Source organism: Pygoscelis adeliae, unplaced genomic scaffold, assembly GCF_000699105.1.
Source record: "Pygoscelis adeliae isolate BGI_AS28 unplaced genomic scaffold, ASM69910v1 Scaffold170, whole genome shotgun sequence".
NCBI classification, from domain to species: domain Eukaryota; kingdom Metazoa; phylum Chordata; class Aves; order Sphenisciformes; family Spheniscidae; genus Pygoscelis; species Pygoscelis adeliae.
In genome coordinates, this window is record NW_008824002.1 from 2,257,505 (window position 1) to 2,269,140 (window position 11,636).

Consider the following 11,636-nt stretch of genomic DNA (forward strand, 5'->3'; position numbering starts at 1 on the left):
GGGCGGGCGGGCGGGGGTCCCCTCGCGGAGGGCGCCTGGGGGGGCCGGGCGGGCGTCGGCGACCCCCAAACTCTCTGCCGTTGCTCCAGGCCGCCTTCTCGCTGGCGAAGATCCTGGAGGCGACGTCGGCCGTGTCGGCCCAGGTGGAGGAGCTCGCCACCAAGTGCTCGGAGAACGCCCGGTTCCTCAGAACATGGCGGGACCTGCTGAGGGAGGGGTACGAGTCCCTGAAGCCCAGCGGCTGACCCTGCCCCCGCGGCCGCTCGGCCGGGTCGCGGGGGGGTCACGCACACCCCGCTTGTGTCGGACTGGAGCGCGGGGGTTTTTGAACCACCGTTTTTAGGGAGTTCGCGTGGGTTTTTGTTTTCCCTCAGCAGCTCCCCGTGAGCCCGCGGTTCTTTCAGAAATACTTGCCGACTTGTATGGATGTCGTGTGTGAGTCACCGAGCAAAATAACTTTGTTTAGGGAATCGGTTGTGATTTTTAGACTCTTCTGTTGCAGCTCAAGCGATCTCGTAAATGAAACGCTCTCCCCCCTTTTTCGTTTTCCTTGTCAATGCGGTGGATGCCAAGTTCGTATGTGTGGTGCGTCCAGAGCTCGTTACAGGTGAGGAAGTGGCGTCCTGCAAGGACGTATCGTCAGCCCTTCTTTTCAAGAGCTGCCACCAGCGGAAACCCTGCCACCTCCAGAGAAACTTGCTGAACTAACTTCAGTTTTTCTCTATGCACACTTTTTCTTCGTGTTGAGGATGGGATAACATGGCAAGCCCTGTATCCCAAACCTTACTATTTTTAGCAGTGTTGCAATATATTTCTGTGAAGCTGCAGACTTTTTGCAAGATGTTTGATTACTGCAAACAATTTTACGCTATCTTTTGTTGTAATAAAGTGCCTTGTGATGGACCATATACCTCTGCATGACAGAAGTTTAACAAACAAACAGCATTGTTTTATACTGATAGGATGGATTATTTTGAACTGTAAGTAAAAGCTTCCATCAGTTACAAAAGAATCTGTGAAACGCATTATCCCATGTCTCGGGAGGCACATCAGACCTTTTTCAGCCTTTGGTCCTATTTTATATCTTTGCCTTAAGCAGTTGCTAGTTAGTTAGTCTAGACCTTATTGTTAACAGAACCTTTTGGTCTGAAAGATCGCTAATGTGTAGTAAATAGCTGTACTGAAACTCCTGTATCTTTACCAGAGCAATGTGAAAAAAAGTAATGCTGAAATGCAGTGGGAGGCTGCAGAAGAACATGGTTGTACCATGATTTGTTAGTCAGCCTTATTTTTACCGGTAGAAGGACTTTTTAAAAGGCAAACTGTAGTTTTCTTATCGAAACAATAAAGATGTACAAAAAATTCTGAAATAATGAATATTCTTGTGTTACTCATAGAAACAAAGATGACATTGAATGTATCCATAATCAACTTAAGTGAAAAACAGAAGTAATGGTAAGGACAGACATCCTTGCATATCTCATCAAAAGCAGTTACAGTCGTTGAGAAGGCTTGCCCCTCAGCGTACACAAGTTCTATTAAATTGAGTTCTAATCGCCCCAGTTAAAGGCAATCCACGTGGCAGGATTTCACTTAGCTGTTTTTAATGCTGCAACCCAAAATGTTGCTAAGCAACTTGGAAAAGAAGTCGTTTTGTTCGGCAGATAATCTTTTATTTCAATAAAACATACAGTAGTGGAAACAAGATGCTTAACAATCTTCGATTTCAAGGTAATCCAAAGTTCTGTAAACAGTTGAAGTGTGAGTCACACTTTTTTTTAATTCTACTTCTTACGCTGTTAAGAAGTTAAGTGCAAACATTGGAAGTATCTTTTAACTTCATTTTAAAAACTTCGAATCATCAATGCAAAAGAAGCTTTTCTTTTACCTTTGTGGGCTTCTAGGCCACCGAACTGTGAGCACAGTGCTGTAAGAACTAGGGAAATCGTAGTAATTGGGAATGGAAAAAATTCTCTTCAGTAAGTATATGCGAAGGAACTGCCTCTAGAGGGTTCAGATGGGATAATTTTTTTTTTTTTTTTACCCTTGTAACGCTGGGAAGTAAAATAGTGCCCCAAAAAGTGCTGAATGGCTGTGCTCCTTAAATGATTTTAACTGTAATGCATCCAATCAGAAGCACAAGGTGATTAAAATGTAGATGTCATGACACCTATTAGGCGTGATAGTCTTCTATTTGGCCATCTCCCATTATTGCATGTACAGAGATAGCCATCTTAAGACTGAAATTTGTTGAAGTCTGCAAGCTGTGGGGAGCTGCTTATGGCAGCCCACTAAGAAACAGTGAGGAAAAGAGCAGCATCGAGATGTTGGGATATTCAGTCCTGTCTTTCCAGGGACTGGTGCTCTTCTGAAGGGGGAAACTTCCGCCAGCTGTAGCTGGGGGACGCTCACTTGAGAAAAAAACTTTGAGGGAAAAAAACTTCCCCCCCCTCCCACCCCCCCCCAGTTCTGTTTCTGCCTTAATTAGAACGATCATTACAATTTCAGGATTGTCTTTACATGAGTGAAATAGTTCATAAATTTTTAAAAGGAATAAAATTTTCATTTGTTTGGCTTTGACAAATATAATAAACTGGTCTAATTATGTAATTTAAATGTTTTTCTTAGGGCTGTTGCTCCCTAAAGTTTTTAAGAGGTGATGCAGCCTAAATAGAGCCAGTCAGAAATTTTGAGGAAAAAAAAAATTCTTAATGAGGAAACCAATCAACTCTTAAAAAAAATTCAGCTGTTGAAATGGGGAATTAAAAAAAAAGACGTTTAATGAAAATAGCCTTTTTTTTCTCCAAGATGGGTGATTTTGAAACATTCTGCTTTCAGGGTGAGATGTTTTAAATGACAATTCATTTTTTTTCCACACTCCTGGCTTCTGGGAGGAAAAAACCAAACAACTGGCTTCTCATTCTGATCTAGGATGACTTGTCAAAACGTCAGGTCCTGTTGTGAGATGGTAAAGTGATGGTTGTGTCAGTTCTACCTGCAAACAGACACACTGCTCCCGCTTCTTCCGGCTTTGGTTCACATGAGCCCAGGTGTCATACCTCCCTCATTTTTCCCCATTGCTGTAAAGCAGTTAAGCCCACAGATGCGAAGCTGACAGTGCGGATGTCACCGTGAAGATTCAGAATGTATTTACGTGTATGAATTTAGTCGTGTTGACTGTGTAGTCACCGAAGCGTCAGAGGAGTCTGTACAAAGCACAGGCTTCGTTAGCTTTGGTGTGATTTCGTGCATTGGCCACATCTCTACCCAAATGAATGATGGACCGTATGTTTTCTGGCTGCCTTTACCTCTTTTGGATCTTCTTTGTCTGTAATTATACCAAACCTGATGAATCATCTCTTTGAAAGGTCGTGTAGTCAAAGTGTAGAGAAGAGGATTCAAAGCACTGTTTATTGGCAGTATGAAAATCACCACCCAAGAAGTTATGGTACCTTAGGGAAGGAAAAAGAAAGGAAGCTGTAATATGCATTCCAGCGTTCGTACCCGTTAATTCATGCAAGCACTTGATGCCTGGCGAGAGGGGCGGTCATGCGCTCCTAGGCTGAGTTCATGTCACAACAGGTACTTTTCTTTTTCTTCTCACTGTTAGGCTTGCACTGCCCTCTTACCTCCCGCTGTTTCCAGGACTCCCTGCAAAACCTGACTTTTTTTACTCTCCCAGTAGTTCCGTTTAGCCCTCTTACTTTTCTGTACCATAGCTCCCTGTTTGCCCTGGCACACTTCTCGTTCTGGCTGACCCCCATTTTTGTCTCTGCTTTGCTCCCTATCTCTTCCTGTGATCTCTGTTCCCCATCCTCTTCCCACGACTAGTGACATCCAATCCTAAGGATGTCCCTGATGGCCTGTCCTCCCGTGAAACAACATCCTCCAGTCCCTCTGTCCCCTCAGAGGCTGGTTTTCTCCTCCGCACCAGTTCTTCTCCATTCTTCTCCCCACAAAGGGCATGGTATACATCCTCCTTATTTCCTGCTTGCCCTGTTGGTAAGAGTTTCCGTGTTCACACCGTCTTCCTTTCTGAAGGTTTCCTGCTCTCCTGCCTATATCAAGGTCTGTGTGCGTTTTTCCAGCACCCCCTTCTCATCCTTACCGTTTGGGAGATAAGTCAGCTTGTTACCTGAGGGGCGGGCGGAGAAGGGACAGGATTAAAGTGCTGAGAGATGTTAGCGGGTTCGCTCCACTGCATTGTTTGATTTATGAGACAATTATAGAACTGTTCCAAGCGGTACAAAAAGCTTAATTCACTCTCCCTTTCCCCGCCCCCTCTGGCTTTACGACTTTGTTGCAATATCAATACGTTCCTATTGATGCCCATAACATTGTCTACAGTTTTGGAAACATGCAGATGCTTACTTCAAAAGCTGTCATAGCATATCCCCAAAGAAAAAGAAATGCTGTCAAACGGGGTTTAAAACTTCTGTAAACTTAGACAACTATGTGATGTCTTTAATTTTATGAAATGAGTAATTACTGTTTAGTCTGGTTTATCTAATGCAGAACATTCATTTGCTGAACCCGAGACCACCCTGCCGTTCAGCAAGATTTCTTCAAGGTTTCTTGACTCAGAATACATCTGCTTCTACTTTTCACAATATTTTCTTTAAAACTTCTCAGGTGGTTTGATAATGTCAGGAAGAAGCATTTTAGAAGATTTGAAATAACTGAAAATATTTGACATAATCAATGTAACTTTCAGACACTTGAAGCGCAAGTCAGAACTTTGAAAAGGTAACTCCCAACACTCCTGGTCAGCACAAAATTCTCTGAGCTAAAATGTATTCTCGCCAACGTAGTATTGTGACATATATCTGTACGTTGAGTCTGAATCCGCTGTTGCTGATGGCACTGCTCACGTTCACCTGTTCTTTCTTAACAGGGTTTACAAGCCCTCTGTAACGAGGCCATTTTTTTCTGGCATGTACTGGTATTGCAAAGAGAAGGAAAAAAATAAAGTGCAATTTTTAATCTTTTAGGTTACGCTATTTTTACATGGGAATATATTCATAGCATAAAGAAGGTAAGCACAGCTTTATATAACTTAATGTTTTGAACTAGAAGTACCAGTTTGTAAGAGAAAGTTATATCAGGATAAGAGTCACATTCTTAAATCAAGATAGGAAACACTGTACTGTCTTGAGCTGTATTTAGGCAACAGAATCAGCAAAAGCCGTAAGATGAGAAAAGCCAGTGCAATTCAGCCTTGGTTTTCAAATACATTTTGTACATTTTACAGATATTCTATGGAGACAGGCTTGAACGATTTGAATTTTGGGGTTTTTTTGGCTGACTCAAAGGTGACTAATCTTTGATGGTTATAGTAATATAGTTCAATGCAGTAGTAAAACTATATAGTTCATTATATGTTATATATCTATATATATGTACACACAATAAAGTTCATTACAGTAATATAGTTCAATACATTCAATTCTTCTGAAGTAGAAACAACACTCTTCATACAGATACAGTGGAAACAGCCTCACAAAAGAAAGGACATACCTGGTATTTCTACTTGAAGTAAAGAAAGGAGTTTCAGAATAAAAATGGGTATCCAACATAGTGCATCGGTAAACACAATGAAGAAAAAACGTTTAGCAAGGATCATCTCTTTTTTAATATGATTCTGAATTTCAGTAGCTGTAATAGCTGTTTGGTGAACACTGTAGAACATACTCCCGTAGGAAAACACAATGATGATGAAAGCTGCCAAGTTTACACCTGTTTAAGAAGTTAAAATCAGTTATCAGTTATAATTTGACAGCATAATGGCAATTCCCCATCACCTATTTGCAGGCTGGGTAGTAAAGAAAAATGTTTCATCTAAACTGCTAGTCCCGTAGAATTAAGCAGCCAGAAGCTCTGAGCCTGTCTTCGCCCAAACACTGAATTTTCGCCTCTGCTGAGGTATTTATTTCGTTCATCGTCACTTTATAAATGGCTGCCATCTGATCCAAACTACGTAGTTCTCCTCTGGTCTTAACCATTGCTCTACTTCCCTGACAAAGTCTATTCATTCAGGAACTTAATGGTCATTAATTTCTTTCTACTTTCTCAGCCCTTCATGCATTTTAAGATACATAAGTATCTAACTAATATAGTAAAATATTCAGGCTGGAAAAAGTCTTCTAAGTGCTTACTTGAAGAGGTGTGAACATCACAGGAAAGCTATCTTATTTGTTTGAAAATTAAGTTCATTTGCAGCTCTAATTGTATATAAAGAAGAAATGCAACTTACCTAAAAAAATGACAACAGAATAAATCTGACTTGCTGAACTTTCTGATTGTTCTGAGTGAAGAGGAAAACAGACGCCATTGGTGCCATAGTAGTTCCTGAAAAATTCCTTATTGCTCAGTGGGATAAAAGCAACAGCAAACCCAATTATCCAGATAAGAACCAAAATGGAAATTGTCCTGCATTTTCTGGGCTTCAAACACCTAAAAGGATAAACTATGCAGATGTATTTTTCCAAAGTCAGGTAAGTCAACAGTAAGACCGACACCTCTGTAGACAGAATAGCCAGCGATCCCACCAATTGACAATGAATACTGTCCATCCACAACTGAGCGTGCTTGTTGTATTCTCCGCGATATTTAAGATCAAAAGCTCCAATCACAAATAAATATATTCCCATCAGACAGTCAGCACCTGTGGGCACAGTGCTTAACATCATTATTTACACATCTGAATTTCCCATTCTCTGGGTATATGTATATTGGAAAGCAGACATACACACATATATACGAGTACATATCTATAAGTCAGCTAATGTATAGATATAAAATCAATATTATAGTTGGAATGCTATTATGAATTACAATTAAGGCAGTATAATTCAGTTTATTCCTCCTTTTTTTTTTTTTAATTTTCATTTGAACTGACAGTCTATGTTTCATACTTGCTTCCAACCTGATTTTTTGAAGCTCAGATAAAATTGGTTTGCAAGTAGAAAAAGATATGGCTTCATTTATAGAATTATTCTTGCAACCCGTTTTTTCTCAGGTCTTACTCCTTTTCATATTGACATTTGGCTTAAGATCATTTGCTTTGAGTAGGGCATCTCTGCTGGATTCAAAGTTTCGTTTTGGTTTGTCCATCTTATGCTAGTTCAAAACTGATGTGCATACTCTTCTAAGACTAGTAAGTGAAGAGGAGCTGTCAACATACAGCTGAAGGCTTCTCAGGTATTTTGGCTGGAAGTTTTGTGTGGTGTTTAGACTCTTCCCATGGTTAAACAACACAGTTTCAAAATCACTGACATGCTGTATTTAGAAAGGTTGCAATCATTTTATACGCCGTTGACAATTACCTTTCAAAATGCAACTAATTGCATCTGTGAAATACTTGTAGAGTCTCCTGTATTGAGACAGGGTACTTGAGATTATGGTGACTGTACTGCCAGATGGTTCGTCCATAAACCTGTCTTCCTTTTAGGACTAAAATAAAAAAAACCTAATTCTTAATATTGGGGAGCTAGGAGGGATTGATTTTCTATATTTGCATAAGTAACATTTTGCTCATGCAAAAAATAGAATAACTGTCTCGAACACAATGTTTACACACAAAAATTGCTATTTACTCAAAAATACATGGTAAAATTTAGGTTTATGGGCCTTTGAAAAGTTTGGAATTGTATTTCTTCGTGCTGAAGAAAGTGGGATTTTGACACAATACTCGCAGCATTAGAATCAAACATGAAACCTTTGGAATTTATCAGCTGCCAGAGAGACCTCCTGGTGCCTAAGGTACAGCATTTTGTATTGTCATTCACAACAGCATGAAAGTTCAGTTAATCCAGTGCTGGAAATATGTCACTATATTATAATAACAAATATTGTACACACTATGAGCAGACTAAAACAATACTCTTTTACTTTTGCTCATGGAGTACTCACAGCAGAGAGACATTATTGAGATGGCATGGAGCTTATTCTCCGATCTGATGTAAGGCCTCATGCAGATAACAAAAATATTTCCAAAACAGGTGATGGCAGATACAACCCAGACAAACACTCTCTGTACGATGCTAGCTAAAAGGTTCTCAAGGGATGAAATCCCATCAGTATTGGGCTTACAGCTGCGCACATGAGGGGCATATCCACAGTACTGGAATTTCTTAAAATATCTGGGTGTGAGAAAGAAAAACAGATAAGAGATGGTTCTAGTTTGGTTACCAGAATATCAAAACTCTCTAGTAACTTCTCAGAAAACATGTTCTGAAAGAAGAATAATTAATTAAAAACTGTCAAATTTGACAACTGCTCGCATGCTGCTTCTCATACACTTTTGTTTTTAATTATTCAGTGTCCTGCTTTTGGCTGGGATAGAGTTAATTTCCTTCCTAGTAGCTGGTACAATGCTGGGTTTTGGATTTAGGACCAGAACAATGTTGATAACACACCGATGTTTTAGTTGTTGCTAGGTAACGCTTACACTAGCCAAGGACTTTTCAGCTCCCCATGCTCTACCGACTGAGAAGGCTGGGGGTGCACAAGAAGCTGGGAGGGGGCACAGCCAGGACAGCTGACCCAAACTGGCCAAAGGGATATTCCATACCATGGGACGTCATGCTCAGCACATAAACTGGGGGAAGCTGGCCGGGGGGGCCGCTGCTCGGGGACTGGCTGGGCATCGGTGGGTGGGTGGTGAGCAATTGCATTGTGCATCACTTGCTTTGTGTGTTCTTCTTCTTATTACTATTTTATTCCAATTATTAAACTGTTCTTAGCTCAACCCACGAGTTTTCTCACTTTTACTAAAAAAAATAGAATCATAGAATCAGTGGTGCTCAGCTGCTGGCTGAGGTCAAACCACGACATTCAGCATTCTGTAAATTGTAAAATTCAGACCAAAGAAAGCAAACTGGAATAATCTACTTAGAATCATAGAATCATAGAATCATTTAGGTTGGAAAAAACCTTTAAGATCATCAAGCCCAACCGTTAACCTAGCACTGCCAAGTCCGCCACTAAACCGTGTCCATAAGCACCACATCTACACGTCTTTTAAATACTTCCAGGGATGGTGACTCAACCACTTCCCTGGGCAGCCTGTTCCAATGCTTGACAACCCTTTCAGTGAAGAATTTTTCTAACATCCAATCTAAACCTCCCCTGGCGCAACTTGAGTTACTTACATGTGGGAAAGGTTTCTCAGGGGTCTGAACATTCTTCTCTGGATGTTTGCAATTTCAATGCCCTCCAAGCTGCTGTAAACAATATACTCTCAATAAAAGGCAATAGTAACTCAGTGTAGTAAAAGAACAAACTTTATGAGCATTTAATTGTGTTTCTATGATTATATGTATCTAGAGGTGAACTTTAATTGCATCTAGTCTGTCATCCCTTTGAAACTTGAACAGAAAGTCTGCATAAAAGCTAAAGTGGAATAAAATGAATTTCAGTTAATTCTAATAAACTTGCTGTTCTTCCAAAATCACAAAGGAGGCTCTTTTAGTACTCTCAGCAGCGCAATCTCTGATTATTATGTTGCCCTTCCAAAGTATTGTTCTACTGATGTTCTTTCATCATCTCTGGGAAAATAGTAACTTGTTCCAATAGTAATATTTTACATCTCTTCTGTTTTTTATCCTAGGGAGCGCTTTACTAGACAAACAAACCACTGCAGAAATTCAGTCCTCATTGTGTCAAGAGCAGCAGGAAGCTGGGACACAGAACACGGCAGGTAAGGGAAAACGTTGGCTTTCTTGTGACACATAGATGGGATTTCTTTTTTTTTTTTTTTTTTTAATAATATATTGAAAACAGCACTATTATTTCCCCTGCAGTGCTAGATCAGTAAAGTGTAACTCTGGAAGTTGTTCTTTTAGAACTTCAGTTTCTGCATTCTTCTCGTCCATCCCATCCACTGGTTAGGTGTGCAGCGTGTCTTCTAAATTGCGACCAGTCAGAGGTCTTTGGTTCTTCTTGTGGGGAGCCTTACTTGAATTCACCATTCAATGCTTTGAGCACAATATTCCTGTGAATTCTGAGCACATTTAGGCAAGAGTGGAGAAAGGTACCAGTCTTACTGGTTAGTTGCTTTTCAGGCTGGTGAGTAGTTTTGCTAGGAGACAAGAATAAAGCCCCAAATACGGAAACTTCTTGGTTTTATTTAAGCACTGCAATGAATCCCAGGGTGTGCTTTCCCCAGCTATTCTTACTATTTTAAACTGGGATAGAAGCAACTGGTGGTCTACAAACTGAGTGCTGAAACATACAGTTTCCTATAGATCTATCTTAAGATTTAACAACTTTCTCAACTTACAAATATGGAAGGTCGTGGTCAGTCAATTGCATGAGTTCTTTGGTGTTAAATGATAGATAAAATATATGTTATAGCCTGACTGTTACGGAGGTAATTAATTATTGTTTTCTGTGCTCAGCTGCTTATTTTCATGAAACTTGTGCATATTTAGTATTTTCAGGTCATTAGCCATTTACCAAATTTACTTGAATTTGGCCACTGGATTCCAAATCACTGTGAGGAAGTGGGACTCATCAACAAAGGCGTCTGCACTGTTGGCTACAGCTCAGGGGTCAAATCATAAACTCCTATTACGCTCCTATCCAAGGAAACATCTCTTTTTGGATCTCCACAACCACTTTGAAATGATGACCGCCAAGAACCAATGCTGTGCTCTACCAAGCTGGTTATTGCAGATGTGCAGTGAAGATGTACTTAAATCTACCGCAGGATAGTTTCAGATTTGCAAGACTGTCACTGCACTATCGCACAGTTTTAGGAAGAGCTCCGCTGGCAGAATTCAGGTTAGAGCTGCTGTGTTAGTGCACCCACAAAAACTCCCCCTAAACTCTTCTAAAAGATTTGTAAAAGTCCCACCTCCCTCTGATACGGCAGCTGAATCGTACTTGGTTTATATTGTTCTTTTCATGGTGTTAGCAGTAGATTCTGTAAGAAGGGAAATATGTCCCCAAACTTGTACATATACCAAATTCCTTTATAATTCCCGTCTTTACATATCCTAATGGTACCTGCCCATGGCGTTAATAGCCCCAACTGGGTATTGCATGACCCTTAAGCTCTGTGAACAAATTGTACAAGGTCAAATGAGGGTTGCATTAATCTTGTTCTGTAATAGCAGAAAAGAAAATGTCCTTCTCTAGCTGAATTTATGATCTCTTTTTTTAGAAAAATTTCCATTATGAAACTGATATTTTCAGGAAGGAAAATTTGAGTATTGCTAGTAATTATTTCCCAGGCTCAAATTTTTGAGGATCATCAACATAACTATAAACTATTTCATGGGCAATTTTTTTTAAAACATATTCTGGATCATGTCCTTCTGAAGGAGACGTGCATGATCACAAAGAAAATATAGCTAAAATATAAAAACTTGATACTTACAGGGATTTGAGTTTAATTAGAAAATCAAACTGGTCTATTTGTATTTTCTTGACTGGGTTGTAAGAAAGGTTCCTGTAAATACAACATAGGCATAAGTAACTTTGTACATCTTCCTTAAAGCTTGTTCAAAGATAAAGTCAAACTACATAATCCACTTGCTTTTCCAGTCCTGTAGGAAGGACTTGTACAACTGGCAGTTACAACTGCAAATAGTGACATTCATTTAGTGTTGTTCAGCTTGCTAAGCCAGTGG

General features: G+C 40.0%; 2 protein-coding genes across 2 annotated transcripts in view; one reads left to right on the forward strand and one right to left on the reverse strand.

Moving 5' to 3' along the window:
* LOC103918068 (chromosome unknown open reading frame, human C4orf46) overlaps positions 1 to 1,465 on the forward strand; it is a 2,741-nt gene extending 1,276 nt beyond the window's left edge. Inside the window, exon 2 of the mRNA XM_009325311.1 lies at positions 90 to 1,465. Coding sequence (XP_009323586.1) covers positions 90 to 245 — 156 coding nt within the window. The 3' untranslated portion in view covers positions 246 to 1,465. The remainder of the gene's footprint in view (positions 1 to 89) is intronic.
* Positions 1,466 to 2,988: 1,523 nt separating this feature from the next.
* The window catches only part of RXFP1 (relaxin/insulin-like family peptide receptor 1), a 52,223-nt gene continuing 43,575 nt past the window's right edge, over positions 2,989 to 11,636 (reverse strand). Inside the window, 6 exon segments of the mRNA XM_009325320.1 lie at positions 2,989 to 3,452; positions 5,518 to 5,736; positions 6,254 to 6,664; positions 7,912 to 8,141; positions 9,153 to 9,224; positions 11,384 to 11,455. Of these exon segments, the coding sequence (XP_009323595.1) occupies positions 3,151 to 3,452; positions 5,518 to 5,736; positions 6,254 to 6,664; positions 7,912 to 8,141; positions 9,153 to 9,224; positions 11,384 to 11,455 (1,306 nt within the window). The 3' untranslated portion in view covers positions 2,989 to 3,150.